Genomic DNA, 14,737 nt, shown 5'->3' on the forward strand with positions numbered 1-14,737 from the left:
ACAAATTCATAGATCTATAGTCAACTGATTTTTGACAAGAGTACCAAGTCCATTCAATAGAAAAATAACTGTCTTTCAGTAGATGGTGCTGGATTTCCACATGCAGAAGAATGAAAGTGGTCCCCTACCTCACACCACATACAAAAATTAACTCAAAATGGCCCAAGGACCTAAACACAAAAGCTAAAACCATAAAACTCCAGAAGACAACACAGGGGTGGGTAAATCCTTATACTCTGAGACCTGGAAATGAATTCTTAGATATGACACTAAAAGCACAAGTGAAAAAAAGGAAACACAGATAAACTGGAACATCATACAAACGTAAAACTTTGGTGCATCAAGAATATTATCAAGAAAATGCAAAGATAATCTACAGAATGGAAAAAAAATATTTGGAAGTCATGTATCAAATAAGGTTTAAAGTCCAGGATACAGAGTGAATTCCCACAACTCAGTAACAAAAGACAATCCAATTAAAAAAGACAACTTCAAAAGACTTTTCTCCAAAGAAGATATACAAATGGCCAATAAGCACATGAAAAGATGCTCAATATCACTAGTCAATATGGAAATGCAAGTCAAAATCATAATGACATTCCACTTCACATGTACTTGGGTGACTCTTTTATTATAAACAGAAAATAACAAGTGTTGATGAAGATGAGAAATCAGACCCCTCACACATTGTTGGTCAGAATGTAAAATGGTGCTGTCACTATCAGAAATAGTTGGTGGTTCCTGAAAAAGTCAAGCATAGGAATCAGCATATGACCCAGCAATCCCACATCAAGGCATTTCAAGTTCAAACTGAAAGCAGGGACTTGAACAATTACTTGTATGCCAATGTTTATCACAGCACTATTCAACAGCCAAAAGGTGGAAACCCAAGTGTCTATCAGATAAATGTAGAAAAAAAAAAGCTGTGTAGGCATATAATGGAATATTACCCACTCATAAAAAGGAATGAAGTTCTGATATATACTACAACATGAGTGAACTTTGAAAACTTTATGCTAAATGAAATAAGCCAGACACAGGACAAATATTATATGATTTCACTTTTATAAAATGCTGAGAATAGGCAAATTCATAAATATAGAAGTAGATTAAGATTACCAGGCACTGGGGGGAAGGGAGGGAAAAGGACTCACTGCTTAGTGGTTACTGAGAGTGATGAAAAGGTTTAAAAAGAGATAAAGATGATGGTTGCACATCACTGTGAATGTAATTAATGCCACTGAATTATATGCTTAAACAAGGTAAAAATGTTCAACTTCATATTATATTTTACTGCAGCTTATAAAAATCAATAATGTAATATACCAAAACTCACTGAACTGTACACTTTACATTGGTAAACTGTATGATATGTGAAGTATATCTCAATAAAAGTGCTTAATAAAAAATAAAGAAACAGTAACTCGGCTTAAATGCTCTTTAAGTTCCCTTCCATGTCTAAATTCCGTCATTCGTTTTTCTAAGGTCTGAGAATATGTTATTTTCCTAAATTTAAAATCTAGGAAACCTCCAATTATGTCCCAAACCTTGGGTGCGGCTTAACATTTCCATAGAACAGAGCGTGGAACACAGTGCTAGATAAGTGTTCGTTATTGGTGTTGACATGATTATTATCAGCCTCCTTTTCTTCAGAAGAGTCCTACTGAGGCAAGCATGATAAGGACACTTAAGAATTAACAGACACAGAGAAGGTAAGTGATTTTCCCAATAAATGGTCCAGCCAAGAATGAGAGAGTTGGGATTTGAATACACACCAGCCAAGCTCCAGAGCCTGGGCAGATACCATTAGTTCCTCCCCAGAACTGCTAGGGACACAGGTCTGATGACTTTTCTGCACACTAGGAATGAAATGGTACCATCATTTTTAGCTTGTACTTTTTCCTATGCTGACACATGGACAAGGCATGTCAAAGCACTTTGAAAATGGGGAATCCTAGTCAAATATGAGGTATTTTTTAGAAAGTCAGCTTCATAAATTTATGTTTTTGACAGCCTCAACTGAAGTTAAGGTACTAGTTAGAGAAATTATCATTGCACTTTCTTTTGTGAAGTCAAAGCCTTCAAGACAGTACTCAGAATTCAATAAATAGCTTTTACTATGTAGATCAACAAAGTTATAAGGTGAATGGGAACAGCAGCCAAGGACAGGCCAAGGTTAGATACCTCACATGCCAACTGAATCAAGACCTTGGTTTCATTAGCTCTGAGCCGTTGAACATTTCATATTATGCTTAGCAGGAAAGTATGACAATATTACTTTGATTTTTTGTTGATCCCGCTTAATTTCTGCATCCAGTTGCTTCCTTTTTTCGTTTTCTTCTCGAAGTCTTTTTTGCAGCTGTACCTTTTGATATTTCATGTGATCTACATTCTGCTCTAGTTCATTAGCACGTTTCTCATTTTGGATTGACAGTGATGCCAATTTCTTACTATTCTGATGCTTCTTCTGTAAGACCTGGATCACATGGAATATTTAAAAATGAAAAACTGCATCTCTCATATCCTTCCAGTAAACTTAAAACTTTCCATTTAATTACACACGTTGGCATTTCTTCCTAGATTTTAATTTATTCTTGACAGTTTCACAACTGTTTTCTATACTTCTACTTTTACAATCGGTCAACTATCATAATTTTCACAAGATGTAAAAAATGATGAGCCTTCCTGGTGCTGGCAGCCAAACAGAACAAAACCAACATCCCTGTGTTTTTTTTTTTTTTTTTAGTGTTTTAATTTAAAAATACTTTACGTACACAATAAAAATTAAAACAATACAAAACTGAACTTATATTTAAAAAGACTCTTATCTCAGATGCCTAATCTACCTGTCCTGCTTCCTGAAACAAAATTACCAATTTCTTAAGTATTCTCTGAGAAATAATTTATACACATATAAACAACTTTATGTATATATATTCTAGGTAGACTATTCTCCACCTCCTTTTTTTCCTATATAATTTATCTTAGAGATCTTTTCACATAGATTTGTTCTTTCTATGTGACTGCATAGTATTCTATTGTACTTGTATTTAAAATCCAGCTATAGTCTAAATCATTAATCCCTGAGTTAAAATGATCAGAAATGATACCATATTCCCAGAGAGTAACCATTATAGTTATAATTTTAACTATCATAAATAAAGCTTTTCCTCTCTAGCAAAAGTTATCCATAGAGAGCACTAAAAATCTATGAACATCTGTGAAGTTTACTGTACTAATATAAAATACCAGTGTTTCAATTTAATCTTGATCAAACAAACATAGATTTGTATTATGTACTTTAGCATTGCACTAAGTACATCTCACATGAAAGTTAAGGTGAGGTTATTTGTAAGTCATGCAGACTACAATTAATTATTTCTTTTATCTTGGCAATAAACTGCTGGGGAAAAAAACATTTTGTTTTAATTAAATTAAGTATTCACAGATGCATTGTAGCTTAGGAGCAGGGCTATTCAAAGGGTGGTCTGTGGACCAGTACCACTCACAGACTGCTGTCAGCCTGTACCATGAAGGACATTATTAGATTCAGCTGATGGTGTTTCCATGCAAGACTTTTTTTGATGAGGGAAGCTGTGCTCCTATTTACCTTTATCCTACTGCAGACCAATAATGAACAATCTGCAGTGGACGACTTTGAGTACTACTAGCTTGGATGCCACAGAACTCTGCAGTTTCCCAAGCCTGAATTTGGACCCTGGTTTTGTCACTTATTTTTGACAGTAATTGCAATACTGGAGCAAAAATGTTAATATTAGTACTATAGTGTCTTTTCTACATGATATTGAAAACATCAGTATAGGTACTGATAATCTTATTTAAGAGTGAGATAGGTTATCATTGTCTTTTGTGCTTATTCCACAGATGCTCAAATGTGGAATGTGCACTCTGTTAGCATTAAAATATTAATACAGCATACAATGCTATATATATCTAGAGGCAAAGAACACAGATTTCAGATTTTTTAATTAAAACAAATTTAAGTTTTAAAAACTAAAATAACTTCATTATACCAATAAAACAACCAGTATTTCAATATTTTTAAATGGTATGAAATGTTAGTGTACTGAAAACCACTTTTATCATCACAATTATATGACTATGAGTAAGTTATTTTATCTTCATAAACCGGTTTCCTTGTTTGTAAGTATGTAAAAATACACACTTCAAAGGATTAAATAATGATTAAATAATACATATAAAACATCTCATGTGTATAGAGTACTTTGTAGACACTTAACCATCACCCTTCTTCTTCTCCCTACCACCATCCTTGTCATCTTGAGCATCCTCAGCTGTGCATGCATATGGCAAAGACACAGAAATTTCTAAAACTATATGGGAAACTTATTTCAGTCCTTGGCCTATCAGTTTCTTTTGAACTTAAGTAAGTTCTTTCCTTTCCTTATCAGTACTCTCAGCAGAAAAAATTACACAGCAAGAAACATGGAAAACAAAAACAGACATGATAATTCACAAATACTATAAATAATACTTCATGTAATCTTTTAATCTCAATCATAAAAATAATCTTTGCTAAATCCACAAATAAGGCTTAAGCTATAGATTTCTATGGCAAATATAATAGCTTCCATAGAAAAATAATAATTTTGGCTATAACCTCCTTAGAAAAATGATAATTTTGGCTATATCAAGAAAACTGAGAAAAAACACAAACACGTGAAGACTAAACAATGTGCTACTAAGCAACCGATGGGTCAACAAAGAAAAAAATCAAAAATACCTTGAGACAAATGAAAATGGAAACACAACTGTCCACAATCTATGGGACACAGCAAAAGCAGTTTTAAGAGGAAAGTGCACAGTGATACAGGCTTACATCAAGAAACAAGAAAATCTCAAATAAACAATCTTCTAACATTACACCTAAAGAAACTAGGAAAAGAAGAGCAACCAAAGCCCAGAATCAGTAGAAGAAAGAAAATAATAAAGATCAGAGCAAAAATAAATGAAACAGAGACTAAAAGAAAACAACAGAAAAGATCAATACTAAGAGCTGTTTCTTTGAAAAGATAAATAAAATTGACAAGTTAGCCAGGCTCAGCAAGAAAAAAAGAAATAAAATAGAATCAGAAATGAAAGAGAATTTGTTTCTGAATTTATATTCTGATACCACAGAAATGCTTTTGAACTGTGGTGTGGAGAAGAGTCTTCAGAGTCCCTTGGACAGCAAGGAGATCCAACCAGTTCATCCTAAAGGCAATCGGTCCTCAATATTCATCGGAAGGCCTGATGCTGAAGCTGAAAGTCCAATACTGTGGCTACCTGACGTGAAGGACTGACTCATTGGAAAAGACCCTGATGCTGGGAAAGACTGAGGTGGGAGGAGAAGGGGACAATAGATCAGATGGTTGGATGGCATCACCGACTCAGTGGACATGCGTTTGAGTAAACGCCGGGAGTTGGTGCTGGACAGGGAGGCATGGCATGCTGCAGTCCATGCGGTTGCAGAGTCGGATAAGACTGAGCAACTGAACTGAACTGAACCACAGAAATACAAAGGATCATAACGGACTATGATCAATAATTATAAACCAAAAAATTGGATAACCTAGAAGAAATGGATAAATTCCTAGATACCTACAATCTTCCAGGACTGAATCATGAAGAAATAGAGAATCTGAATAGACTGATTACCACGAGATTCGTTCTTGCTGATTCTAAGAATTCCTATCAGGGAGGGGGGATTGGGATGGGCAATACATGTAAATCCATGGTTGATTCATGTCAATGTATGGCAAAAACCACTACAATATTGTACAGTAATTAGCCTCCAACTAATAAAAATAAATGAAAAAAAAACAAAAAAAAAGATTACTATCAGTACTAAAAATAGGGTATAAACCTACAAAATTATTAATTTCACAATAATCACAAAGGAAAATTCTTAATTGTTTTGTTCTACTAATGTTTTGTTAAAATGAGTGCTTTGTTAGGTATCATAGCCCTAATTTAAATGGTTGAGAAATAAAAAAGAATTGATCCCTAGACTCTCTGAGGTGAATTGCTAAGGGAAAATATGTATTCAGAAGGAAAGTGCCGAGTATCAAGTCATGTTATTTTAACTTGGTGTTGACTTGAGAGGCTACTTAAGTAAAAAGAACCTTTAATGGCAACATCCATATATTTGAGGTTAGCATTAAAAACTCTAGAAGGAGGGACTCTTGCTCTATTCACTTTTGCATCCTCATCTAGAATAGAACCTGGTACACAGGAGGTGTGCAACGAACACTTATCTTGTTTAAAGAAAATAACTGTGCCACAGTTAAAAAACAGACAACTAATGCACTGACTAGGTTAACTACAATTTCATTCTACCTAAAGTGGAAACAATATGAAAGCAAAAGATTATGAATCAAAAGAAATAGAAAAGGCATTTTAGCAAATTCACTATAAGCAGACTAACAAAACACTCTGACCATACCGAAAGCATTTGGGAATAACCTCATACACAGTAACTTTATATAATGGAGTATTTCTCATAGAATATAAGTTTTTAACTAGAGCTATATTTGAGGTTATAGCAAAGTCCAGCATTAGGAAATTAAGAATAAGATGTAGTAATACTCAGTTATTAACCTTTCTTAAACCAATCAGTTATAATTTCAGAAAACTATCTGAAAGTTATCATTGTTGAATGTCAAGAAAGTGCTATATACATACCAGATGTTTTATGTATGATTATTTAATCATTAGTTAATCTTTTATCCTTCAGAAAATAACACTATTTCTGTGGTTATCTTCATTTATAATCATGTGGTTTTGATAAAAAGGTTAAAATACATTTCTTGAATGAAGAAATACACTACACAGACTAAAACTATGCAAACCCACCATACTGGAAAAGAAAACTTGCCTTCCAGTTCTTCTGGTAAAAACTGAATCCTACTTCTTTGCTAACTAGGTATAAGAATACTCAAAAGCAGGAAGCCTTAAATAAGTTTTCTCAATTGCATTTTTTAAATTACCTGGACTCTTAGCTTAGCGGCATCCATCTTTCTACGGAATTCCTTCTGTAATTTTACCTTCAAAGCAACATCAGAAAGATCTTTGTTTTCCAGTTCCTGTAGCTGCTTTTGTGTTTCAGTTAATTCCACTTTTGCTTGTTCTGCCTCATGTTCAAGTTTTGTTACTTTCAGAGAATACTGCTTGCTTACGGACTTGGCATCATTACCTTCATAATAATAGTAATAGTAATAGCAATTATAAACTAAGTAAAATACCAAAAACATAAGATTTCCCTACTCTTACAACGCTGGCCATGTAACTATTTAAGACAAAGCATTAAAAACCCAGCTGTCCCTTCACAACCCAGTCAAACACAACCTGTCATCTGGCCTCTTAATAATTAGATCCTTAATCACTGTCCCCATCTGGTGCCATTAAAGCTTCTCTCTGGTTCATCTTTTGCTCTGAATTTGCAGTTTACCTTTGCTGGCATCAAGCTCCAGTTAGAAAGGTATTTGGGGTGACTCTTTGGCCCCTGGCTTACTATAATTTGTCTTCCTACTACTCATAATCTATCTCTGAATTCTTTTTTTTCACTACTATGAAAATTCTTCAACATACCAAAAGTAGGGAAACAATCCTTATAATGAACCTCCATCACCCAGATTCAAGAGTTACCAAGATCTTGCCACTGCTTTTTCATCTATGCCTTTTTTCTTCTTTAATTTACTTAAAAACTTTAAAACAATTCCAGATGTCATAACATTACCTATATATATTAATACCTCAATAAGCATTTATACAGAATATGGAAATAACAAAAAAGTCATTATCATACCTAGCAATATTAATACCTACCAGTCCCTATTCAGACTTCCCCAATGGTCTCAAAACATCTTACAATTAGCCTATTTTTTTTCCAATTAGTCTATTTTAATCACAATCCAAACAAGGTCACAATACATCTTACTGTTATGTTTCTTAAGAATCCTTTAATCTAGAGCTGGCTCCCTCTCCTTTTTCATCTAATTTGAACTTGTTAAAGATAAATTTTTTTGAAATGCTTTTCTCATGAATATTTAGAACATAGAGAAAAACAGAATATAAATATTGTTTCTGTATCTCTTTTCATTCTAAGCCCAGCTACTGACCCTGAAAACTTGGTTCTGATTTATTCTGAATAGTCAGATAGCCCTGGACTAGCAATCCCATGGCAGTGGGAAGTAAGAGTCTAGAGCTCATAGGAGGAATAATCATAGGGTCCAGTTGTTATACTGGTATACTGAAAGTCTCTTAATTTTTAATAAAAGTTTATTAATTTTAATAATTTAAAATCTCTGAATTTTAAAATTCTAACTTTTTAATAAAATCTTTTAATTTTTTAAAAATTTATTTTTTAAAGTAAAAAATTTTAATAAAAATCTTTTAATTAAAATCTCAATTAATTAATTAATTATAAATAAGTACATGTAATTGTCTTCTGGCCCTACAATTCTGATTCTGACTAACTTTAAAATATGACAATGTTTTAGTGACTCTAAGATCCCCAAAATTGTTTCACACACCAATATTTTCTGAACCACTAAGAAAAACTACAGTACCAATTACACCATGATAAAATGCTAAAATGCCACTGATTTTTAAGATGCATTCTGATTTCAGAGATATTAAAATGTGAAAAAGTGTATATTAAAACTGACGAAATACAGTATAATTGTCAAATTGTTATTCATTTTGGCTGAAGTAGCTACTGTTTGGGGAAGTCTTCAGTGAAAGGCCTTTGAAAAGGAAGTACACATTGACCCTTCTGCTAAACACCATGTCTAAGGGTCTTCAGGAAGCTTCAAATTGCCTTCCATTCTAACGAGCAAGAAGAGAACCTTCTCAGTTTAAGTACAGATATCCTCTATTTTAAGGCAACCAGGATGGGTATGCCAGTCTACATAAGTGTGCTTGCTATATATCCTATGGTAGGATAATCTATCTGAAAGAAAACAATTTATTTTAGAGCAGTAAATACCCTCAAGTTCTATGCACACTACCTTGAAATCATGGGAATGCAGAAGCTATTTAAACCCCTAAACTGTTTCCTAGATTCACCTAAGAGAGGTGTTTTTGCTTTTGTTTTTTCCTAAGAGAGGTTTATTGGCATCGATCCTGCCTATGACGAAGGAGCTGAGTCAAAATCAAACACGTGGAATAACTGGAGCTGGAAGGGTGTGTGTGTGTGTGTGTGTGTGTGTGTGTAGGGGAAGGGAAGTTGAGAAAGGAAGACTGACAGCTAGAAAGCAAGCGTGTGTGTGTGTGTGTGTGAAGGGAAGTTGAGAAAGGAAGACTGACAGCTAGAAAGCAAGCCTGCAAGAAAGAGGAGGGGAGAGGGAAGGCAAGTTTCTCCTTACTGGCAGAGGATCTGGTACCCAGAATTTGCGTAGTCTGAGTGTGATTATAGTCCTGGCCTGAAGAAGAGAAAGGTATTAATAGTATTTCCTTCAGTTCCCCCAAAAGACTAGAGAGTCATTCTGCATTGGAACTGGGGAAAAGAAATGTTAGTGGTCTTATCCCTTCAATTCTTTACTGAATTTCAGAGTAGTCAAGATTTATACTTTGAGTATATTAGTTGGGGGAAGTAAAAAAACTTGAGGTGTGCATTTTAGAGCAAGTCTAATGGAGCTGGATGGTGAGCAAAGGTGGTGGTATATACATCCAACCTGGTAGAATTTGAGACTAAGGTGAGGAGCTGAAAGCCTGGCTCACTCAAGAGGATAGCTCTCAAGGACAAGTCCTTACATCTTCAGAAAAACAAAAGTTATCTACAGTTAAAATACAAAGTTTGAAATTAATGCTAAAAACAAATTATTCAAGAAAATAAAGACCAATAATTTAAAATAGGTATTTACTAAAACGAGTTAGGAAAACATCTCAGACATCTTATTTTCAGATGCCAAGTATAATGTTTCTTTAAAAAGTGACAAAAAAACATTAAGGGCCACAGAGATTCAGGACAAGACAGCGTTTACACTGGTTAGGAAAATTCATAGATAAGATAGAACATAATAAAGTTATTTTGATAATTAACCTCCACATATTGGCTTTAGAGCCCACCCTGCTATACCAAATTCCAGACTGACGTGGATAGTCCTGAGCATCAGAAATTAAAGTAAATGTTACAAAATAAGAAGCACCTTTAGAAGCTTTTCTTTCTCATATAAGCTGGTTCACAAGATGCTATTACCTGTTTTAATTAATTCTTTAATCAGATCTTCCTTCATCTTGATGTTAATAGTAAGTTCTCTCATTTTTTGTTTAGCTTCAGTAAGTATGAGTTCTGAATTTCTTAATTTTTGCAAATTCAACTCTTGACTCTCCTGGAGACATTCAATCTTTAAATCTTCAAAATAAAAGAAATAAAGCTGACAAATAAAACTGTCTGCTCAGAAACATTTAATAGAAGTAGAGTTTCAAAATAAAAAAAGCAGATGCAGAAGCAGTCTACAAGTACCAGAGGAAGGGACAGACAGAGAAGGAGAAAACATGGCAATTGTGATTCTAGTTTTCCAGCTTACAGTGAGTTTTCCTTTCCTTTTAAAACATATATATGCTCTAGTCATATCCTGCAGGTTCTGAAACAGTTTTTCATTGCTCTTAGATATTCTGCAATTTGACTTTTTCTTTAATCTGAGCTACTTAAAAAAGCTATTAAATCTCCAGATGGGTAGAGGTTTTCATTTTTTTTCACTAACTTGTAGTTTTACTGTAATCAGAGAACGCATTCTATCCCAGACTAATCAGAACATGGCCCCATACTGTTTGTTATATTCTGTCTTGTACCAGAATATAAATATAAATTACCTCACTGTTTTAGTTCAGCTGAGCCTTTTTTCATAGTGAGACTTCCTCAGTGAAGGAGTTGGTGCACTGATTTACATTCTGGCATAAGTTTCTTACCTGGTTGTAGACCAGTAACAAACGGTTCAAGGATGGTGACTATAGCACGTATCTACACTACCATACACTTTTAAAATCTATTTTCGTTTCATGTTTTAATATTATATGCATAGGCTCTTAAAGAGATGCTATTTTCACAGTGTAGGACTTATTTATCATGTTATTTATATTCTCTGTACTCTTTGTGTTTTCACCACTCTTACCAAGAGAAATGAGCTAAAATCTCCTCATACAGTTTTTGCAACATAAACATCTTTTATGCCATTTTTTAATGCATAAAATTGTGCATTCTCATCAGTTGTGAACATTACAAGCAACTGCTAGACTAAGTTGGCTCTAATGCCATATACATCACTAATGGTAGGTATGGGTGCCAGTGAAGCAGTGAAGAAACACCCAATAAATTACTTAAGATGGATTTTAAAGAAGGCAAGAGTGAGAAGTCAAACTCAAGTTTGAATATAAAATCCCCATTCTGAGAGATTTAGCCCATAACTCTAGCTAGAATTGACTGGTGAAAAAGCTTTACTAGGGAGTAAAAAAGAACAGAAAATCAGAGCACAGAGCAGAGGACAGAAAGGAAAAGCCAGGAGAGCCTCCAAATCAAGCTTCTGCCTCTGAGAATCCCTAGATGCTGCTTAAATTATTGCTTGAAGAAAAAGAGAACTGTCTTATAAATATTAGATCTAAAGTACTCGAGAGAGACTGTGTACCTTCATTCTCCAATCCTGACTTCTGTGTTTGATCCCGAACATCATTCAATTCAACAAGTGAACAAACAGAGCCCGACTTCTGAATCCATGAGCAACTTCTACGTCTAAAAAAGGAAAAGACCAGGACCAAAGGTAACTTGTCTGTTAGTCATTTTTAATCTGCCCTCAAATTAGTTTTCCCCCAAATTACTCTTTAAATTATGGCTTACATAAAATAAACGGAATTTACTAATATTTCACCAAGTAAAGAGATACCCCCCACCACGTTGGACCCAGTGGAAAATTCGTCATGTTTTTTGCCACCATGGAAGCAGAATTAAGAAATCCAAAATAATTTTCTCTGAAAATTAAACTCCAATCACCATAAACATTCTAAAACCACAATTATTTTACAGTTGTTAGACTGACGTGTTCAAATACTGGTTTTGTAACACATGAGTTGACAGTACACGTAGCAAAAACCACTTAACTCTTCTACTAAAATTTTTTTAATGTAAAAAAAAACCCTATTTCTTTATATATTTACTGTATCATGTAATTATGCTTATTAAATCAGTCAATATTAATATATATATTAACATACCTAATTTCTGATTTCTCTTGGCCTTCTGACTCTTCATCATCACTGTTATCAGAAAATTGGCACTGGAGGACTTCATCCTGTTCTTCTAAGTGACCCAGCAGCATCTGACTTCGTGTTCGAAATCCCGCAACTAGTCGATCCAGAGAGTATACAGAAGGACTTGTGTGGACCTTACAAGTGATTCCCCCACCCAACAACAAAAAAAAAAGTGATTTTTTTAAAGTGTCTATTTTTATCATATTGCTCAAAATGTGTTTTCTAAGAGGTTATGAGACAGGTACTCTTAAAAGAGCCAATCACTGAAAACATACATTTCCCTCCCCCCACTGCCTACAAGACAGTCAAAACTCATTTCACAATACTATTGTGTCTCATGGATATACACTTCTTTCAGAATCTATACAGTTCTTCCTCTTCTAGAAAGCTCTTCTGGTTTCAGTTACAGCGTCAGGGAAAAACAGCACTCAAAAATGAAACCAAAAAGAGGCATGAGTGGAAACATCCCAGCTCCTGAACACAGCTCAGGCACTCCCCGGCCCACGTGAAGCCCACACACAGTGTAACGGCACCAGTGCTGCCCTGCCCCCAGCCTCCCCGTGCTGAACACCTGGAGAATCGCAGTGTTGCTAGGATCTGCCATTTCCCCCTAATCCAAATCCTGCCACATGAAGAAATCTAGAACCACTGCCACTCACTCTGCCAGGGTAAGATATTCCTGATTTGGAAATTCTAAAGCATAGACTCAGGCTTCACATATGGTAGTAAGGGATAGCTGATTAATGCCCTAGTGACATACTTAATATGTATCATGGGATAAGGAGATTTTCATGGACTGCCTGCAAACTTTCTATATTATAACATGCTTCTTTGGGCCTTAAGTTCTCAAAAATTCACCTTGGAAAACAACAATAAATTAGAAATTGCTTTTATTTTCATTTTTGTTACCAAATGTTTCCTTTCTAACCATGTCTCTATAAGTGAAAGTGTTAGTTATTCAGTCATGTCTGACTCTTTGTGACCCCATGGACTGTAGCCCACCAGGCTCTCCGGTCCATGGAATTCTCCAGGCAAGAATACTGGAGTGGGTTTGCCCTTCCCTTCTCCAGGGATCTTCATGACCCAGGGATCAAACCCGGGCCTCCTGCATTGCAAGCAGATTCTTTACCATCTGAGACACCTATCTGTCTCTATAACCAAACCTCAAGGTAATTTATCCAAAAAGGTAAACAATAAGATCTCAGAGGAGGCATTCAATTTATTAATATAAATTATTATAAGCTATTAAAATTACAACATATAGTAAAAATGTATATACCATACAGTGTTCAAGATTCAGTTGATGTAGGTTTCTTACACATCCCCTCCCAGAAAAGCCTATCTGATACTGGATATTCCTTAATATCTGATTTTTGTGCCTCCACTGTTGGTCACCTAATAAGGCCATGTGTCACATCGGCACCATGATGAATGGAGGTAAGGTTTTCTAGGTGGCCTCCCAATTCTGGGATATGGGGCAGGGCAAGGGAGTTTATTTACAGAAGAACCAACTCAAGAAGTATTTATCTAACAAGCACATGGTACCAAGCATGGCCATCTGCATTATAACCAATAGAATTCAAGGTTTCTCTTTGCTGGGGGTGTGGGTAGCGGGCTGAGGAGGGGTTTATTTCAGGAGCAAATAAAACTTTTTGTTTAGAATCAAGTTTTGTTCTCTAGGATTTCAATTGGCTTTTAAATGTTCTTTTTACAAAGAAAATCAAATGACCCAGCTTAATCATGAAACAGGCTTTGCCACAATGATTAAAAAATTCAGAAAATTAACTCCTTAGCAGTCACTCCACACAAAAGAATGGTTAACCCCTTCTGGCTCATAAAGCCTTCTATAATCTGTCCCCTTGCTACCTAAGTGATGGATCCTGCTTTCTTTAGCTGCTTCTGCACTCCCTGCTCCCCAAAGACTATGCTTGCATTTTCAACCATATCCTAAATAATACTGGTCATAATGTAAATACTCAATAAGCTGGGTAATAATTCAGATAATTGAGGTGTATCCAACTAGAAAACAATTTTTTTATTCTAATTGTGTTTTCTGAGAATTACACAGCAACAGGACTGGACAGAACTTTAAAGATTAGAGTTCAACTCATCCCAGGTTTAACTCTTCTCTGTAATACTGCAAATTATCATTCAGCCTCTGCTTAAACAAATTCACTGAGGGGACCCTATTAAGCCCTGACACCTCTAGTATTATTTTGATAGTTTTCACTAATAAATCCCTCTTCATATTCCCTTAGCACTGCTTTTCACTGGTCCTATTTCTAGAGACAAAGTCTAACAATAATGATAAGCCTTCAAATATCTAAACACAGTCATTATGTCCCCTATAATTCAGACTAAATCTAGAGTTACTTCAAGATTTCCCCCAAGGTCCTATAGCAACTTGGTTGTTTTCCAAAAATAATCTAATTTGACTTAAGGTGTTATACCCAGACTTGAACATAATATT

At 34.9% G+C, this 14,737-nt stretch overlaps 1 protein-coding gene across 9 annotated transcripts in view; it reads right to left on the reverse strand.

Moving 5' to 3' along the window:
- KIF27 (kinesin family member 27) overlaps window positions 1-14,737 on the reverse strand; it is an 81,984-nt gene that overhangs the window by 31,427 nt on the left and 35,820 nt on the right. For all 9 annotated transcript variants that reach the window (XM_065946413.1, XM_065946414.1, XM_065946411.1 and 6 more), the window contains 5 exons: window positions 12,232-12,401; window positions 11,649-11,752; window positions 10,223-10,378; window positions 7,011-7,216; window positions 2,279-2,476 (listed from right to left, as the gene is read on the reverse strand). In XM_065946413.1, the coding sequence (XP_065802485.1) occupies window positions 2,279-2,476; window positions 7,011-7,216; window positions 10,223-10,378; window positions 11,649-11,752; window positions 12,232-12,401 (834 nt within the window). The remainder of the gene's footprint in view (window positions 1-2,278; window positions 2,477-7,010; window positions 7,217-10,222; window positions 10,379-11,648; window positions 11,753-12,231; window positions 12,402-14,737) is intronic.

Source organism: Muntiacus reevesi, chromosome 10 (genome assembly GCF_963930625.1).
Source record: "Muntiacus reevesi chromosome 10, mMunRee1.1, whole genome shotgun sequence".
Classification (NCBI taxonomy): Eukaryota; Metazoa; Chordata; class Mammalia; order Artiodactyla; family Cervidae; genus Muntiacus; species Muntiacus reevesi.